This window comes from Balearica regulorum, unplaced genomic scaffold, assembly GCF_011004875.1.
Source record: "Balearica regulorum gibbericeps isolate bBalReg1 unplaced genomic scaffold, bBalReg1.pri S35, whole genome shotgun sequence".
In the NCBI taxonomy this organism is placed as follows: Eukaryota; Metazoa; Chordata; class Aves; order Gruiformes; family Gruidae; genus Balearica; species Balearica regulorum.
In genome coordinates this window covers 94,248-112,303 of record NW_022679028.1, presented here as the reverse complement: position 1 = coordinate 112,303, position 18,056 = coordinate 94,248, and the positions used below count along the sequence as shown (strand labels likewise).

At 63.2% G+C, this 18,056-nt stretch overlaps 2 protein-coding genes across 4 annotated transcripts; one reads left to right on the top strand and one right to left on the bottom strand.

Annotated features, from left to right (window-relative positions):
* Window positions 1–2,263: 2,263 nt before the first annotated feature.
* On the top strand, window positions 2,264–11,753 carry HNRNPC (heterogeneous nuclear ribonucleoprotein C). Of its 3 annotated transcripts, none has more exons than XM_075741357.1 (9): window positions 2,264–2,344; window positions 4,086–4,113; window positions 5,048–5,343; window positions 8,660–8,735; window positions 8,939–8,986; window positions 10,099–10,259; window positions 10,340–10,441; window positions 10,561–10,718; window positions 11,659–11,753. In XM_075741357.1, the coding sequence occupies exons 3-9, from the start codon at window positions 5,103–5,105 to the stop codon at window positions 11,740–11,742; spliced, it is 870 nt and encodes a 289-aa protein (XP_075597472.1). In that variant the 5' UTR covers window positions 2,264–2,344; window positions 4,086–4,113; window positions 5,048–5,102; the 3' UTR covers window positions 11,743–11,753. The 3 variants fall into 3 exon arrangements, with proteins under 3 accessions (XP_075597472.1, XP_075597473.1, XP_075597471.1); XM_075741358.1 differs by having other exon boundaries at window positions 2,280–2,344; window positions 8,660–8,774; window positions 10,566–10,718; XM_075741356.1 differs by lacking the exons at window positions 2,264–2,344; window positions 4,086–4,113 and having other exon boundaries at window positions 5,069–5,343; window positions 8,660–8,774.
* Window positions 11,754–12,957: 1,204 nt separating this feature from the next.
* TTC5 (tetratricopeptide repeat domain 5) lies at window positions 12,958–17,835 on the bottom strand. The gene is made up of 10 exons (XM_075741341.1): window positions 17,743–17,835; window positions 17,531–17,663; window positions 17,242–17,453; window positions 17,042–17,165; window positions 15,786–15,877; window positions 15,620–15,676; window positions 14,652–14,798; window positions 14,368–14,555; window positions 14,104–14,248; window positions 12,958–13,114 (listed from the first exon to the last, which is right to left on the bottom strand). The coding sequence occupies exons 1-10, from the start codon at window positions 17,833–17,835 to the stop codon at window positions 12,968–12,970; spliced, it is 1,338 nt and encodes a 445-aa protein (XP_075597456.1). The 3' UTR covers window positions 12,958–12,967.
* Between the last annotated feature and the right edge of the window lie 221 nt (window positions 17,836–18,056).

Sequence of the window (18,056 nt, the reverse complement as noted above, 5' to 3'; positions counted from 1 at the left end):
GTCTTTGAAATTTTGAGGGAAAGCCCCAAATTTTGAGGGAGTTTTGTCAGATTTGGGGGTTCTTTTGGAAATTTGGGGGGTCCCCTGTAAAAAATTGGGGTCTCCTCTCAAAATTTTGGGGTTATTCCTCAATATTTGGGGGCTTTATTCTAAAATTTGGGTTGTTTTTTTTTTTCAAATTTGGGATTTCCTTGGAATTTTGGTGGATCTCCTGAAAATTTGGTGTCCCCTCTCAAAATTTTAGGGTTCTGCCTCGAAATTTGAGGGGGTTTCCTCAAAATTTGGGGTATTTTGGTCAAATTTGGGATTTCCTGGAATGTTGGGGTTCCCGCTCCAAAAAAACTTGGGGTGTCCCTAAAAATTTTGGGGTTCTTCCTCAGATTCTCTCTAAATTTCCTCTAAATTTGGGGGTCTCCCTGAAAATTTTGGGGATTTGCCTCAAAATTTGGGTGGTTTTTCTCTAAATTTGGGATTTTTCGGCAAATTTGGCTGTTTCCTTGAAATTTTGGGGTCCCCCACTCAGAATTTGGGGTTTTTTTTCCCCTCTAAATTTGGGGGCGGGGGTGTGTCATAAAATTTGGGGGGGGTCCTTTAAATTTTGGGGTCCTCCCTCAAAATTTTGAGGATTCTCCTTTAAATTTGAGGCATTTTGGTCAAATTTGGGGTTTTTTTTTGCTCAATTTTGGGGGATTCTGGTCAAATTTTGGTTAAATTTAGGAATTCCCTTGAATTTTGGGGTCCCCCCGGGAGATGTCGGGACCCCAGGAGGCAGAGGGGGACCCCGAAAGTTGGGGGAGACCCCAAAAAAGGGGCTGGGGGTCCGCAAAATCCCTTGGGGGGGACCCCAAAATTGCCCGGGGGGGACGACACCCCCCAAAACCATCGGGGGGACCCCAAAATTTTCCCAGAGACCCCAAAATCCATGGGGGGGACCCCAAAACCCCCCCGCAGGGACCCTGAAACTATCGGGGGGGACCCCAAAACTGACCGGGGGGGACCCCAAAACCCATCGGGGGGGACCCCAAAAATCATCAGGGGACCCCCAAAAATCCACCGAGGGACCCCAAAACTGCCCAGGGGACTGCGAACGATCGAGGGGGGACCCCCAAAAATTCATCAGGGGACCCCAAAACTCCTCGGGGGACCCCCAAAACCCATGGGGGGGACCCCAAAACCGACCGGGGACCCCCAAAACCTATGGGGGGGACCCCAAAAGTCATCAGGCCCCCCCCAAATCCATCGGGGGGGACCCCAAAACCCCTCAGGGGACCCCAAAACTGACCGGGGACCCCCAAAACCCATGGGGGGGGACCCCAAAAGTCATCAGGGGCCCCCCCAAATCCATCGGGGGGGGACCCCCAAAACCCCTCAGGGGACCCCAAACCCCAACCCCCTCCTCCCCCCTTAATTTTGTTGTTTTGTTGGGTTTTTTTTTATTATTTCGCTCTATTTATGGGCGGGGGAGGAGGGTCCCCCCCTCTTTTTTGGCTTTTTTTTTTTTTTTTGGGGGGGGGGTCCCCCCTCTTTTTTCGGGGTCCCCCCCCCCCCTTTCCCCCGTCTGGTTTCCGTAGCCGGTAGCTCTCGCTCTTTTTCCAGTCGTTCAATAAAGAAAAAAAGATGGTTTTTTTAAGGTTTTTTAACTAAAAAGTGCGTTTTTTCCACCCCCGACTCTTCCCCGAGCCTTCCACCCCTCAGAAATGGGGTAAAAAAAGGTAAAACCCGTTAAAAAAAAAGGAAAAAGGTGAAAGCGGGCCCGCGCCTGGGCACCGCCATGACACCTCTCCTCACAGACACCCGCCGGCCCCGCCCCTGCGACGGACAGGGAAGCAGCCCAATCGCTGCTCGCCCTCCGCGCGTCTCGCCCAATCGCCGCCCGAGTCGGCTTCAGGCTCCGCCCCGCCGTTGTCCAATCGGGAGGCGCTAGGGGAGCATGCGCCGCAGCGAAGCTTCCCCCCCTCCCCGCGTGTCCATCATCTCTCTCACACACGCAGAATCTCCGCCCCGCCTGGGGGCGGGGACAGCGCGGAGAGCGTCTCCCTATTGGCCCACCGCAGCGCACAACCAATCACCTTCAAGACCCGCCTCCCCGGCTAGATTGACAACAGCACTCCTCCACTCGCCGCCGTTCCTCCCCCTCCCGCGCTGCGGCGCTTTCCTCCTCCCTATTGGCCCCTCGCTTGACAGACAACCATCTCCACCAATCGCCCGCCTGGATTTGGCAGCCAGGGGGCGGTCCCGCTCCCTCTCCCCCTTCCGAGCGGCGCAGAGGGCGGCGCGGGCGCCATTTTGTGAGCAGCCCCCGAAGGCGGCGGCGGCGGCGGGAGCGGAGCCGGGGGCCGGAGCGGTGAGAAATAAAACCCACGGAGCGTGTGTATGGGGGGGGGTGTGTGTGTGAGGTGGGGGCACACGCGTGGGGGGAGGCGCGTGCATGGCCCGCGGGTGGGAAAGGGGGGGGGGGGAGAGCGAGAAGCGCTTGTGGAGTTTGGGGGGGGCATAATGGCGGCGCAGCGCCCCCCCCCCCCCTTCTTCTCTCTTTCTGTGAGGGAACGAGGCCGGAGGATGAGGAGGATGAGGAGGAGTGGGGGGGGGGGAGGAAGATGAGGGAGGATGAGGAGAAATATGGGGGGGGGGGGGGGAGGAAGGGGGGGGCGCCCCCTCAGCTCTCTGAGGGGAGGGGGGCGTGGCTAGAGGCGGGGGAGGGGGCGTGGCTTCCCGCCGAGGGTGGGCGTGGCTTCCCGCCGAGGGTGGGCGTGGCTTCCCACCCAGGGGGCGTGGTTTCCCGCCGAGGGTGGGCGTGGCTTCCCGCCGAGGGGGGCGTGGCTTCCGCTTCGCAGCTCGGTGCAACGCGGCTTCCTCCCCCTCCCTCCTCCTCCTCCTTCCCCCCCCCCCCCCGAACCAACACCCCCCCCCAAAATATTTGGGGGTCCCCACCCCTTCCCCAATTCGGGGCATCCCCAAAATGGGGGAAAAAACCTTCTTTTGGGGGTATTTTAGGGGGCGAAAGGGGGGAAAATGTCCGGTTTGGGAGGGAAATTCACCTTGGTTTGGGGCGAAAGAAGCAGAAATGGCCATTTCCGGCGGGTTTGTGGGTGAAAATGTCATAAAACCCCTTTTTTATTTAAAAAAAAAAAAAAATTATATATTTTGGGATTTTTTAAATTTATTTTTTTTTGGAGGCAAACCCCAAAGGAAATTTTTGGGGGGTGAAAACACGCGAAATGGCTTTTTTTCTAACCCGAGGGGCTTTTTGGGGTGAAACCGGGCCAAATCCGCGCACCGCTCAGAAAAAAAAAAAACCCCAAACATTTTTTTTGGGGGGGTGTGTGTGTGCAAAATAATAATTTAAAAAAAATTAATTAAAAAAACTAATAAAAAAATCCTTTTTTTGGCCTCCAACCTCCCCAAATTTCCCTATTTTCACGGCAAAATCCCCCCCCCCCCCAAAATTGGGGGGGTCGCACCCCCCCCCCCAAAATTTTGAGGCAAAACCTCAAAATTTTGGTTCACCCCCATCATTTTCGGGCCCCCCCCCCCCTTTCTTTAATTTGGGGCCTCCCCCAAAATCCCCCTTTTTCACCCCAAACCTCAACCAACCCCACGGTAAGGGGGTGGGGGGGGGGGGGTGGGGTCCCCCCAAAACTGCCCTGAGGGGGGGGGGGGAGGGGGCAAAAAAAAAGGGGGGGGGGGTCGCTCAACCTCTTCTCCTTCCACAGGGCCCAGCGAGGCGCAACCCCTCCCCCCCCCTTTCCCCTCCCCCACCCCCACCCTTCCCCTCCCCCCACCCCCCCCCCCCCGCGCGGCTCCGTTTTGGGTCAAAACCCGCCACTTTTGGATCACTTTTCTTCCCCCCCCCCAAAAAAAAAATAAAAGCACCACCATGAAGTGGGGGAGGGGCGAGTTTGGGGGGGGGGGGAGGGGGATGAGGGGGGGGGAGGGGCCGCGTTTTCGCCCAGGGGGTGCTGGCGTGGGGGGGGGGAGGGGAGGGGCAGGGAAGGGGGGCGCCCCTCCCCCCGCCCTAACCCCCCCACCCCCCCCTTTTTTTTTCTTTTTTTTTTTTTTTTTTTTTTTTTTGTGTCTTTTCACAGCGGGATTTTTTTAGAGCCGGCGGCGACCGTAAGTGCCAAATTCTTCTTTTTTTATTTTTTAATTTTTTTATTTTTGGGGTTTTTTGGGGTTTTTTTGGTGGTTTTTTTTTTTTTTTTTTGGGTTCCCCCCCCCCTCCCCTCCCCCCCCCCCTCCCCCGCCCCATTTTGGGGGAGTTTCACCCCTTTTCTCCCCCTTCTCCCCCCCCCCCTCCCTGGGACCGAACAGAAACTCCTCAAAACCCCCCAAAATGCCCCAAATCGGGTGGTTTGAGCCGCCCCTCCCCCGCCCCCCCCCCCCCCTCCCTCCCCCGCTGGAGTTTTCAGGGGTTTTGAGGGGTTTGGATTCTTTTCAGTGGGGTTTTGGGGTGGGGGTTTTGGGTGGGGTTTTTTTTGTTTTTGTGGTTTTTTTTTTTTAATTTTTTATTTTTCATTGTTGTTGTCGGGTTGGTTTTTCCTCCCCCCCCCCCCCCCCCCAAAAAAAAAAATTTTGAATTTTTTTTTTTTCCAAATTTTTTATTTTCCGCCGGTTTTTTCGGGCCCCTCCCCCCCTTTAAGCCACGCCCCCTCTTTAGCCCCACCCCCCCCTTTTCCCCTCCCCCGCCGCCGCCACCCCACGGACGCCCCCTCCCCCCTCTCTCTCTCCCCCCCCCCCACGGTAAGCGGAGAAAGGGGGCGTGGCCAGGGGGGCGTGGCCAACCGAGGGGGCGGGGCTAAACCAAGGGGGCGTGGCCAAAAGCAGGGGGGTGGGTTATCAAAGGGGTGGGTAGAGGGGAGGGAGCCAATCGCTGGCTGGGGGGCGTGGCTTGGGGGGAGGGGGCGTGGCTTGGGGAAGGGGCGGAGCCTTTTGCAGAGCTCCCCGCCCCCCCTCGGCCGCGCACGGGGGCGAGTTGGGGGTTGGGGGGGGGGTGTGTGTGTTTCCCACCCCTCCCCCATCTTTTCTCCCCCCCTCCCCCCCCCCCCAGGTTGTCCCTCCCCTCCCCCCCCCTTCCCCCCCCCTTCCCCCTTTTTCCCCCCGCCATGGCCAGCAACGTGACGAACAAGACGGACCCCCGGTCCATGAATTCCCGGGTTTTCATCGGGAACCTCAACACGTTGGTGGTGAAGAAAAGCGACGTGGAAGCCATTTTCTCCAAATACGGCAAAATCGTCGGCTGCTCCGTCCACAAAGGTTTCGCTTTCGTTCAATACGTTAACGAACGGAACGCCCGGGCGGCCGTGGCGGGGGAAGACGGGAGGATGATCGCCGGGCAGGTCTTGGGTGAGTCGGGGACGAGGAGAAAACGAGGTTGGGGACCTTCCGGGGGGTCTTGGGGACCTTCTGGGGGGTTTTGGGGACCTTCCGGAGGGTCTTGAAGACCTTTCGGGGGTTTTCTTGGACCTTCAGGGGATCTTGAAGACCACCTGGAGCGTTCTGTGGACGTTCCGGGAGGTTCTTTGGACCTTTGGGGTCCATCTGTGGAGCTTCAGAGTGGTCTGGTGGACCTCACGAGATCTTTAGGTGGCCCTGTGGACCTTTGGGGGGCTCTTGGAGACCTTTGGGGGGCTCTTGGAGACCTTTGGGGGGCTCTTGGAGACCTTTGGGGGGCTCTTGGAGACCTTCGGGGGGCTCTTGGAGACCTTCGGGGGGGGTTCTGTGGATGTTCTGGAGGGTTCTCTGGCCGTTTCGGGTTGATCTCTGGAGCTTCAGAGTGGTCTGGTGGACCTCGGAGATCTTTAGGTGGCCCTGTGGACCTTCAGGGGGGTGTTGGAGACCTTCGGGGGGGGGGTTCTGTGGATCTTTTGGGGGGTTCTTTGTACGTTTCTGGAGCTTCAGAGTGGTCTGGTGGACCTTGGAGACCTTTAGGTGGCCCTGTGGAGCTTCTGGAAGGGTCTTGGAGACCTTCTGGGGGGGTTCTAGGGGCGTTCTGGGTGGAGCTATGGAGCTTCAGAGTGGTCTGATGGACCTTCAGGTGGACCTGTAGACCTTCTAGGGGGTCTTGGAGACCTTCTGGGTGGACCTGTGGACCTTCTGGGTGGACCTGTGGACCTTCTGGGTGGACCTGTGGACCTTCAGAGTGGTCTGATGGACCTTCCGGGGGGTCTCGGAGACCTTCTGGGTGGACGGATGCATTTCTGGGTCATCTGATGGACCTTGTAGGAGGTCTTGGAGACCTTCAGGTGGCCCTCTGGACCTTCTGGGGGGGTCTTGGAGACCTCCAGGGTTGTTCTGTGGACCTTCTGGGCGGACCTACGGACCTTCGGACGGCTCTGATGGACTTTAGGGGGTCTTGGGAGATCTTCACGGTGGTTCTGTGGACCCTCGAGGTGATCTTGGAGACCTTCAGGGAGGTTCTGGGGACCTTCAGGAGGTCTTGGAGACCTTTGGGCTGGCCCTATAGACCTTTTGGGGGGGTCTGTGTGTCTTGGAGACCTTCAGGGTGGTGCTGGGGACCTTCAGGGTGGGCTGATGGACCTCCAGATGGTCTGGGAGACCTTTGGGGTGACCCTATGGACCTTCAGGGTGACCTATAGATCTTCGGGGTGGCCCTATGGACCTTCAGGGTGACCCTATGGACCTTCAGGGTGACCTATAGACCTTTGGGGTGGCCCTATGGACCTTTGGGGTGACCCTATGGACCTTCAGGGTGACCTATAGACCTTTGGGGTGGCCCTATGGACCTTCAGGGTGACCTTATGGACCTTCAGGTAGACGTATAGATCTTCGGGGTGGTCCTACAGATCTTCAGGGTGACCCTATGGACCTTCAGGTAGACCTGTAGACCTTCGGGGTGACCTTATGGACCTTCAGGGTGACCTATAGATCTTCGGGGTGACCCTATGGACCTTCAGGTAGACGTATAGACCTTCGGGGTGGCCCTATGGACCTTCAGGGTGGCCCTATGGACCTTCAGGTAGACCTATAGATCTTCGGGGTGACCCTATGGACCTTCAGGGTGACCTATAGACCTTCAGGGTGACCCTATGAACCTTCAGGTAGAGCTATAGATCTTCAGGGTGGCCCTATGGACCTTCCGAGGCTCCTATAGATCTTTGGGGGGGTCTTGGAGACCTTTGGACGGTCCCGCGGACCTTGGCCTGGACGTATGGCCCTATAGGGTGTCACCTCCCTGCCCCATGGGCGCCCTATGGGCACCCTATAGACCCTCTTTGACCTATAGGCACCCTATGGGCCCCCTATAGGCACCCTATGGACCACCTACAGCCCCCTATAGACCCTCTTTGACCTATAGGCACACTATAGACCCTCTTCTACTGTATAGACACCCTATAGACTCCCTATAGATCCCCTATAGGCCCTCTTTGACCTATAGACTCCCTATAGACACACTGTAGACCCTCTTGTACTGTATAGACACCCTATAGAGCCCCTATAGGCCCTCTTCTAACTGTAGGCCCCCTATAGGCCCCCTATAGACTCTCTTCTCCTGTGTAGACACCCTGTAGACACTCTATAGCCTTCCTATAGACCTTCTTCTACCCTATAGACCCTCTATAGACCCTCTTCTACCTCATAGGCACCATATAGACACTTTATAGACACCCTATAGATCTTCTTCTACCCTATAGATGCCCTATAGACCCCCTATAGCCCCTCTTCTACCCTGTAGACACCCTATAGGCACTGTATAGACCCCCTATAGGCCCTCTTCTACCCTATAGACACCCTATAGGCACTGTCTAGACACCCTATAGCCCCTCTTCTACCCTATAGGCACCATATAGACCCCCTATAGCCCCCCATAGGTCATGTTCTACCCTATAGGCATCCTATAGGCACCCTATAGACATTGTATAGATCCTCTTCTACCCTATAGACACCCTATAGGCACTGTATAGACCCCTTATAGCCCCTCTTCTACCCTAAAGGCACCATATAGACCCCCTATAGACCCCCATAGGTCGTCTTCTACCCTATAGCCACCCTATAGCCACCCTATAGCCACCCTATAGACCTTCTTCTACCCTGTAGACACCCTGTAGGCACCGTATAGACCCCCATAGGTTACCTTCTACCCTATAGGCACCCTACAGACACCCTATAGCCCCTCTTCTACCCTGTAGACACCCTATAGGCACTGTATAGACCCCCATAGGTCATCTACCCTATAGGCACCCTATAGGTACCCTATAGACCCCCTATAGCCCCTCTTCTACCCTATAGGCACCCTGTAGACCCCCTATAGACCCTCTTCTACCCTATAGGCACCCTATAGACCCCCTATAGACCCCCTATAGCCCCTCTTCTACCCTATAGGCACCCTATAGGCACCCTGTAGACCCCCTATAGACCCTCTTCTACCCTATAGGCACCCTATAGGCCCCCTGTAGACCCCCTATAGCCCCTCTTCTGCCCTATAGCCACCCTACAGGCCCCCTATCGAGCCCCTGTAGGTTCTTTTCTACCCCCTATAGCCCCCCTATAGCCCCCCTATAGCCCCTCTCCCTGCAGGGCCCCATGATGCCCTCTCTGGCCCCGCCCCCTCTCTGGCCCCGCCCCCTCTCTGGCCCCGCCCCCTCTCTGGCCCCGCCCCCTCTCTGACCCCCCCCCCCCCCCCCTTTTCTCCCCCTTGCAGACATCAACCTGGCGGCCGAGCCGAAGGTGAACCGGGGCAAAGCGGGGGTGAAGCGCTCGGCGGCCGAGATGTACGGGTCAGTACCCGCCCCACCTTCTCCATCCCCCCTCGTCAGGTCGGCCTCTTCGCTATTTCCCCTCCCCCCAAATCCCACCCCCCCAAAATCCCCCCACCCCACCCCACCCCCCCCAGGCTCCGCCCCCTGCCGGCAGGAGCCCCGCCCCCTGCCCGGGGAGGCCACGCCCACTCGCCTCTCTCCCCTCCCTCCCCCCCCTCCAGATCCTCCTTCGACCTGGACTACGACTTCCAGCGGGATTACTACGACAGGTAGGGACATGGCCCCCAAGCCACGCCCCCACGGCCCCCAAGCCACGCCCCCACGGCCCCCAAGCCACGCCCCCACGGCCCCAAGCCACGCCCACACGGCCCCACCCCCCCATCCTGCCTGTTCCCCCAACACAACCCTGCCTGCCCTTGGCCACACCCCCCGGGTGCTAAGCCACGCCCCCAAGAAGCTAAGCCACGCCCCCAAGAAGCTAAGCCACGCCCCCAAGCTAAGCCACGCCCCCTGGCCCCACCCCCATCCTGCCTGTTCCCCCCAACACAACCCTGCCTGCCCTTGGCCACGCCCCCTTGGAGCACTAAGCCACGCCCCCAAGCAGCAAGCCACACCCCCATGGAGAGATAAGCCACGCCCCCTGGGGTGCCAAGCCACGCCCCCATGGTTTACTAAGCCCCGCCCCCACCTGCCATGGCCACGCCCCCGGGTTTCCTAAGCCCCGCCCCCCTGGCTACACCCCACCCCTGGCACCACCCACCTGCCTTTGGCCACGCCCCCAAGAACCAGCTAAGCCCCACCCCTGGCACCACCCACCTCCCCAAGCCACGCCCCCACCTCCCAAGCCACGCCCCCAGGGATACAAAGCCACGCCCCCGCCTTCCTAAGCCACGCCCCCGCCTTCCTAAGCCCTGCCCCGGGACACAAACCACGCCTCCTCCCCTAAGCCCCGCCCCAGATACAAAGCCACGCCCCTGCCTCCCTAAGCCACGCCCCCTCCTCCCTAGGCCACGCCCCCTGCCTCCCTAAGCCACGCCCCCCGCCCCCCTAGGCCACGCCCCTGGATACAAAGCCCCGCCCCCACCTCCCCTAAGCAACACTGCAGGGATACAAAGCCACGCCCCCTCCTCCCTAGGCCACGCCCCCTCCTCCCTAGGCCACGCCCCCTCCTCCCTAGGCCACGCCCCTGCCTCCCTAAGCCACGCCCCCACCTCCCCTAAGCAACACCCCAGGACACAAAGCCCCGCCCCCTCCCCAAGCCCTGCCCCCTCCCCTAAGCCCCGCCCCCACCTGCCCCAGCCCCACCCCCAGCCCTCCCCCCATACACCCCCCCACCCCCATGGCCACGCCCCCTTTAGCCCCGCCCCTTCCCCCCCCCCAGGATGTACAGCTACCCCGCCCGCGTGCCCCCTCCCCCGCCCATCGCCCGGGCCGTCGTCCCTTCCAAACGGCAACGAGTCTCCGGCAACACCTCGCGCCGCGGGAAGAGCGGCTTCAACTCCAAGAGCGGCCAGCGCGGCTCCTCCTCCAAATCCGGCAAATGTAGGCGGCGGCTCAACGGGGCGGGGCCGGGTTTTTGGGGCCAATCTCAGCGATTTTGGGGTTTTTTTGGTCGGAATCAGTGAAAGGCGACGACCTGCAGAGCATCAAGAAGGAGCTGAGCCAGATCAAGCAGAAGGTGGACGCGCTGCTGGAGAGCCTGGAGAAGATCGAGAAGGAGCAGAGTAAGGCGGCGGCGGGGACGGGGGGGGCGGTTTTTTTTGGGGCAAATTCCGCCCGTTTTGGGCAGAACTCTTTGACGCGTTTTTTTGTCTCTGCTCCCCCCCCCCCCACCCCCCACCAGAGCAGAAGAGCGAGAAGGCGGAGGAGGAGCAGGGGGGCGGCTCGGCCAAGAAGGAGGAGGGGGGCGGCGGAGCCAAGGCGGAGGCGGGGGGAGAGGACTCGGCGGAGGAGGGCGACCTGCTGGATGACGAGGAGGCCGAGGAGCGGGGGGACGATCAGGTGAGGCCGGGGCGGGGGGATGGACCCATGGAATCTGTGGGGCGGACCCACGGAATCTATGGGGCGGACCCACGGAATCTATGGGGCGGCCCCACGGAATCTATGGGGCACTCACGGAATCTATGGGGCACTCTCAATCTATGGGGTGGCCCCACAGAATCTATGGGGCATTCTCAATCTATGGGGTAGCCCCACGGAATCTATGGGGCAGCCCCACAGAACCTAGGGGGCACTCACAATCTATGGGGTACTCACAAACTATGGGGCAGCGGCACAGAATCTATGGGGCACTCACGGAATCTATGGGGCGCTCACGGAATCTATGGGGCGGCCCCATGGAATCTATGGGGCACTCACAGAATCTATGGGGCAGCCCCACAGAATCTATGGGGCGGCCCCACTGAATCTATGGGGCACTCACAGAATCTATGGAGCACTCACAGAATCTATGGGGCGGCCCCATGGAATCTATGGGGCACTCACAGAATCTATAGGGCAGACCCACAGAATCTATGGGGCACTCACAGAATATATGGAGCACTCTCAATCTATGGGGCGGCCCCACGGAATCTATGGGGCACTCACGGAATCTATGGGGCACTCACAGAATCTATGGGGCACTCACAGAATATATGGAGCACTCTCAATCTATCGGGCGGCCCCATGGAATCTATGGGGCACTCACAGAATCTATGGGGTGGCCCCACGGAATCTATGGGGCACTCACGGAATCTATGGGGCAGCCCCACAGAATCTATGGGGCACTCAATCTATGGGGTAGCCCCACAGAATCTGGGGCACTCACAGAATGTATGGGGCGCTCACAGAATCTATGGGGCGGCCCCACGGAATCTATGGGGCAGCCCCACGGAATCTATGGGGCAGCCCCACACCTTCCCACCCCCCGTGGGGTTTTTTTTTCTCTCCCCTCTCCCCACAGCTCGAGTCCATCAAGGGCGACGAGAAGGAAGCGGAGGAGGGGGAGGACGACCGGGACAGCGCCAACGGCGAGGACGATTCCTAAAACCCGCCCCCCAACGAAACTGAGCCGGGACCCCCTACCCCCCCACCCCCACCCCAAAAAAAAAACCCCCCACACCCGCCGCCCCTCCCCCTCTCCTCAGCCCCTCCCCCGCCGTGTTCGTGGTGTCGTGACCCCTCCCCCCCCCCGCCCCACCCCCCCCCATAGTTCGGCTTCACCCCTCCCCCCCCCCCCCCCCAAGTAATTTGCTCCCCCTCCCCCTCCTCCCCCCCTTTTAATTTTGATACCTCGTTACGACTTGACGATTAAAGGACAGATGGTTTGTAAACGCTGCTGTCGGGGCGGGCGGGAACCTGACCCACACCTTGCGCCCCAGAGCGCCCCCCAAGTGCCCCACAGATCTATAGGGCCTTGTGTGCCCCATAGCTGGCCCTATACAGCCTCTCCTGCCCTATAGCCCCGTTTCTGCCCCACACGTGCCCTATAGCATTGCTCCCTATAACCAGCCCAATACGGTTTCTCCTGCCCCATAGCCGGCCCTATAGCCCCTCTCCTGCCCCATAGATTCCCCCCCCCCGGGGTGAGACCCGGGGGGCGGGGCTAAAGGTTGACCACGCCCCCTTCCCGCTCCCTCCCCTCCCCAAGATGGCGGCCTACATGCAGCGCGGCGCCACACTCAATATGGCGACCGCCGTGGCGGGCTCCACCCCCCCCGCCCAACATGGCGGCCGCCACAGGGCCCTCACTACCACCCAAGATGGCGACCGCCGTGGCGGGCTCCTTCCCCTCCCCAAGATGGCGGCCACCACAGGGCCCTCATTACCATCCAAGATGGCGGCCGCCATGTGGCGGGCTCCTTCCCTCCCCAACATGGCGGCCACCACAGGGCCCTCACTACCACCCAAGATGGCGGCCGCCGTGGCGGGCTCCTCCCCAAGATGGCGGCCACCACAGGGCCCTCACTACCACCCAAGATGGCGGCCGCCATGAGGCGGGTGAATCCTCACAACCGCCCAAAATGGCGGCGGAGTCCCCGCCCCCTGCCCAAGACGCCCAATCGGAGGGGGCGTGGCCCCGCCCAGTGGGGGGTGTGTCCTGCCGCGTAGCTCCGCCCACCTCCCCCAAGCGCCACAAGAACCAGCGAATCCCTTTATTGCCCCGCCCCCTTTTGCCATATTTGGAGCAGAGGGAGGTGCCAGAAAGGCCCCGCCCCCCCAAAAGGAAGAGGAGGGGGAAAGGGGCGTGGCCAGGAGCTGGGTGGGCGGGCCTAGCGGGGCGGCGCGGGCTGTGATTGGCTGTCGGGGGCGGTGCGCAGCGCCAGGCGGGCGGGGGCCAGGGCGGGGCCGGGGGGGCGGCGGCCATTGACCAGCAGCGACAGCGGGGACGGGACCCGCAGCCCCGAGAAGGAGAAACTCTGCGGGGGAGAGACCAGTACACACCAGTACAAACCAGTACACACCAGTACAAACCGGTACACACCAGTACGGACCGGTACACACCAGTACGGACCAGCATACAGCCCCACAGACCCCGCCCAGTGCCCCCTCAACCCCCTCCCAGTCCCACCCAGTGCATCCCAGCTGACTCCCAGTGCCTCCCAGTCCCACCCAGTGTCCCCCAATCCCCTCCCAGTTCCCCCCCCCACCACACCCCTCCCAGTCCCTTCCCAGTCCCCTCCCAGTGCCCCCTTAAACCCCTCCCAGTGCCCCCCCCCCGGCACCTCCCAGTGACCCCAGTCCCCCTCACCCCCCCCCAGTGCCTCCCAGGCCCCCTCCCCGTGCCCCCCAGTCCCTCCCAGTGCCCCCAGTCCCTTCCAGTGCCCCCCCCAGTCCCCCTCAACCCCTCCCAGTGCCCCCCCAGTCCACCCCAAACCCCTCCCAGTGCCCCAAGCCCCCAGTCCCCCCCAGCTCCCTCCCAGTCCCCCTCAACCCCTCCCAGTGCCCCCAGTCCTCACCCAGTCCCCCCCCAAACCTCTCCCAGTGCCCTCAAGACCCCCCCAAACCCCTGCCAGTGCCCCCCAGCCCCCTCCCAGTGCCCCCCAGTGCCCCCAGTCCCTTCCAGTGTCCCCCAGTCCCCCTCAACCCCTCCCAGTGCCCCCCAGTCCCCTCCCAGTCCCCCCAGACCCCCCACCAGTGCCCCCCAGTCCCCCTCAATCCCTCCCAGTGCCCCCCAGTCCCTCCCAGTGCCCACCAGCCCCCTCCCAGTCCCTCCCAGTGCCCGCCAGTACCCCTCACCCCCCCCAAGTGCCCTCCCAGTGCCTCCTACTCCCCCCCCCGTGCCCCCCAGTCCCCCTCAACCCCCCCCCAGTCCCCTCCCAGTCCCTCCCAGTGCCCCCCAGTCCCCCTCAACCCCTCCCCCAGTCCCTCCCAGTCCCTCCCAGTTCCCCCCGCCCCCCTCCCCAACCTTGCCCTGGTGCTGGTGCTGGTGCAGGCAGAGGTGGGGGTCGGGCAGGGCCAGGGCGTCGCCCACCAGCACCCCCCAACCGGGCGCCGCGTTGTAGACGGTGACGGCCGCCACCCCCCCGCTCCCGTCGGCCACGCCCACCGTGCTGCCAAAAAGGGGGGAGGAGCCAACCATCAGGGAGGGGGGGCGGGGCTTCCTATAAACCCCGCCCCCTTTTGGGCTAGGGGGGCGGAGCTTCCGGAAAGGGAGGGGCGTGGCACTGACTAGGGCACGCCCTCTTCCGGAGTGAGGCTGAAGATGACGCGGCCCAATAGGACGCGGCGGGGGTTGGGTCCAGGGCGGAGGGAATGGAGGGTGGAAGGGCGGGGTCCACCCGGACCGGCCAATGGGCCGAGGTGGGCGGGAGAAACCGGCCCCTCCAATCCTCGCCGGCGTTTCCCACGCAGCTTTCCCTAAAAGGGCAAAAAAAAAAAAGGGGGCGGGGTTAAAAGGGGGGTGGTGGGAAAGAAGCCCCGCCCCCTTTCCCCCCCCCCCCCCGGTGGGCTCACCCGATTGGCCAGCAGGCCGCAGAGGCGGGTCAGGAAATCCAGCAGCTGGGCGTGACGCCGACGAGGCTCCTCCCACCCGGGGGCCAAGGCCGCCGCCCTGCCCAGCCCCTCCAGCGCCGCCCCGAACCGCTCCTGGTACTGCAGCAGCTGGGGGGGGGGCGGGGACATGCGCCTGATTGGCTGGAGTAACCTCAGGCCCCGCCCACGCAGCCCTAGGACACGCCCACCAGCTCCCAAGACACACCCCAAGCTTCTAGGCCACGCCCCCGAGCTCTAAGCCACGCCCACACCGCCCCAGGCCACGCCCACCAGCCCCCATGCCACACCCACACAGCCAAAGGCCACGCCCACCGACTCACAGGCCACGCCCACCAACTCCAGGCCACGCCCACCTGCTCCCAGACCACACCCCCAGCCTCTAGGCCACGCCCACCACCCCCAGGCCACGCCCATGCATCCCCAGGCCACGCCCACCAGCTCGCAGGCCACGCCCACGCAGCATAGGCCACGCCCACCGACTCACAGGCCACGCCCACCCGCTCCCAGGCCAGACCCCCAGCCTCTAGGCCACGCCCACAAGCCCCAGGCCACGCCCACCAACTACAGACCACGCCCACGCAGCCCTAGGCCACGCCCACCACATCCCAGGCACACCCCCCAAGCTTCTAGGCCACACCCCCACCTTCTAGGCCACACCCATCAGCTCCCAGGCCACGCCCACGCAGCCAAAGGCCACGCCCACCGACTCACAGGCCACGCCCACCAACTCCAGGCCACGCCCACCCGCTCCCAGACCACACCCCCAGGCTCTAGGCCACGCCCACCAACCCCAGGCCACGCCCCCAGCTCCCAGGCCACGCCCCCCTCCCCTATTGGAGGGGCTGTAGGGGCCGGCCACGCCCCCCTGGAACTAGCCACGCCCCCCGCCGGCTATGCCCCGCCCCCCTGCCGTGCCCCCATTGGCTCACAGTGGCGCGGTTCAGGTGCAGGTCGGGGTTGTTGGTCGCTTCGGGGTCCACCCGCTCCTGGAAAAAGGGGGGGGGGGGGGGGGGATAGAGATCAGCCCCGCCCCCTCTTTAGCCCCGCCCCCTATTTGCATAGCCCCGCCCCCCCGGGCCAGGCCCCGCCCCTTACGGCCTGTGCGTAGGCTGCCAGCGCCCTGCGAGCCACCTCGGGGCCCTGCCCCCCCGCGAAGAACAGCGACACGTAGGCGTTGCCCAGCACGTCTGGGGGGGGGGAGGGGGGAGAGGAGGGGAGGGGGTGTGGCCGGCAAGGACACGCCCCATCCCCACGGCCACGCCCCCAGACCCATAGCCACGCCTCCAACCCATAGCCACGCCCCCAACCCATAGCCACGCCCCCAGACCCATAGCCATGCCCCCATCCCCAAGCCACCAGACCCGTACCCACACCTCTAAGCCCCGCCCACCTCCCACAGGCCACGCCCCAAACCCGTGGCCACGCCCCCAACCCATAGCCACGCCCCCAGACCCATAGCCACGCCCCCATCCCCAAGCCACCAGACCCGTACCCACACCTCTAAGCCACGCCCCCCACCCGTGGCCACGCCCCCAACCCCATAGCCCCGCCCCTAAGCACCGCCCACCTCCCACAGGCCACGCCCCCAGCCCCTTAACCACGCCTCCTGGCACGGCCCACCCACCTAAAGCCACGCCCCCAACCCCATAGCCACACCCCCGGACCCGTGGCCACGCCCCCAACCCCCGTGGCCACACCCCAGGGCATTAGCCCCGCCCCAAGCCCCGCCCACCTCTCACAGGCCACGCCCCCAACCATGTAGCCACACCCCCAGATCCATAGCGACGCCCTTAAGCCCCGCCCACCGCCGACAGGCCACGCCCCCAACCCCTGGCCACGCCCCCAGACCCATAGCAACGCCCCTAAGCCCCGCCCACCTCCCACAGGCCACGCCTCCACCCCATAGCCACGCCCCCAACCCCCATAGCCACGCCCCAGATCCATAGCGACGCCCTTAAGCCCCGCCCACCGCCGACAGGCCACGCCCCCACCCCATAGCCACGCCCCCAGGCCATTAGCCCCACCCCTAAGCACCACCCACCTCCCACAGGCCACGCCCCCACCCCATAGCCACGCCCCCACCCCATAGCCACGCCCCCAGGCCATTAGCCCCACCCCTAAGCACCGCCCACCTCCCACAGGCCACGCCCCCAACCCCATAGCCACGCCCCCAGACCCACAGCCACGCCCCTAAGCACCGCCCACCTCCCACAGGCCACGCCCCCAACCCCATAGCCACGCCCCCACCCATAACCCCGCCCCTAAGCACCGCCCACCTCCCACAGGCCCCGCCCCCGGCCCCCTCAGGCCCCGCCCCCCCTGAGGCCCCGCCCCCCCGTCCCGCCACTCACACCAGGAGCGGCCGTCATTGGGCGCGCAGCGTACGGCGGCCTCGGCCTGGGCCAGCCCCTCCCTCAGGGCCCCGCCCGCCCGCAGCGCCATGGAGAGCAGGCGGCGAGCTTCGGCGTCCTCCCCCTGCCATAGGCGGGCGGCGGCCGTCAATCACAGCTTGACCCCGCCCCCACCCCGGAGCCCGCCCTCCCCGACTCACGTGGGCCAACGCGCCGGCGAAACAGGAACGGGCTCGCTCGAGCTCGCCCCGCCTCCAAAGCTCTTCCCCCAATCGCGTCCAGGCGGTGACCAATCCCGGTTCGAGTTTTACCGCCCGGCTTAGGATTTGTTCCGCCCTAATCCCGCCTTCCGGGCTAACAGCCAATGCCTGAGCTCGAAGGAGTAAGGCCCGCCCACGACCCTGAGGGGATACTGGGAAAAGTGGGAGGGGCTAAGTCCTCCCTCAGCCAATGGCAGCGTTGGCCACGCCCCCCCCACAGCCTCGTTACCGTGCACTTCCTCCATCAGCCGCAACGTTTTTTCCATCTCTTCCGCCAGCACCGCCCCGGGGTCAGCCGAGGGGTCACGGCCCTCACTTTGAGGGAGATCATCCCGGAAGTGGTACAGTTCCTTCACCAGTTCCTGCTCCAGAGGAAAAAAAAAGGAGGTCGGCAGCGAACCGGGATATCCCTCAGGCGCCCCCCCTCCCCCCCTCACACACCTCCAGCCGTTTCAACGCCGCTTCGTCTCCGTCCCCGTTTCCATCCACCGCCGCAGCCGCCGCCGCCGCCTCCTCCTCCTCGGGCGCCGCCATGATGGCGCAAACCCCGCCCCTTCCGGCGCCTCGCTTTAATCACGCTCCCCCCCCCCACCCAATCCCCGCCGCCGCAGCGCCCCCCGGCGGGCGGGAGGACTGAGGAGCAATGCAAAACCAGCCAATGGGCACTCGGGAATTGGCGGCCGGAGCGGGTGTGGGCATTGCGCATGCGCCGCTCTTCCCGCCCTTTTCCCTAAGCCCCGCCCCTTTTCTCTCCC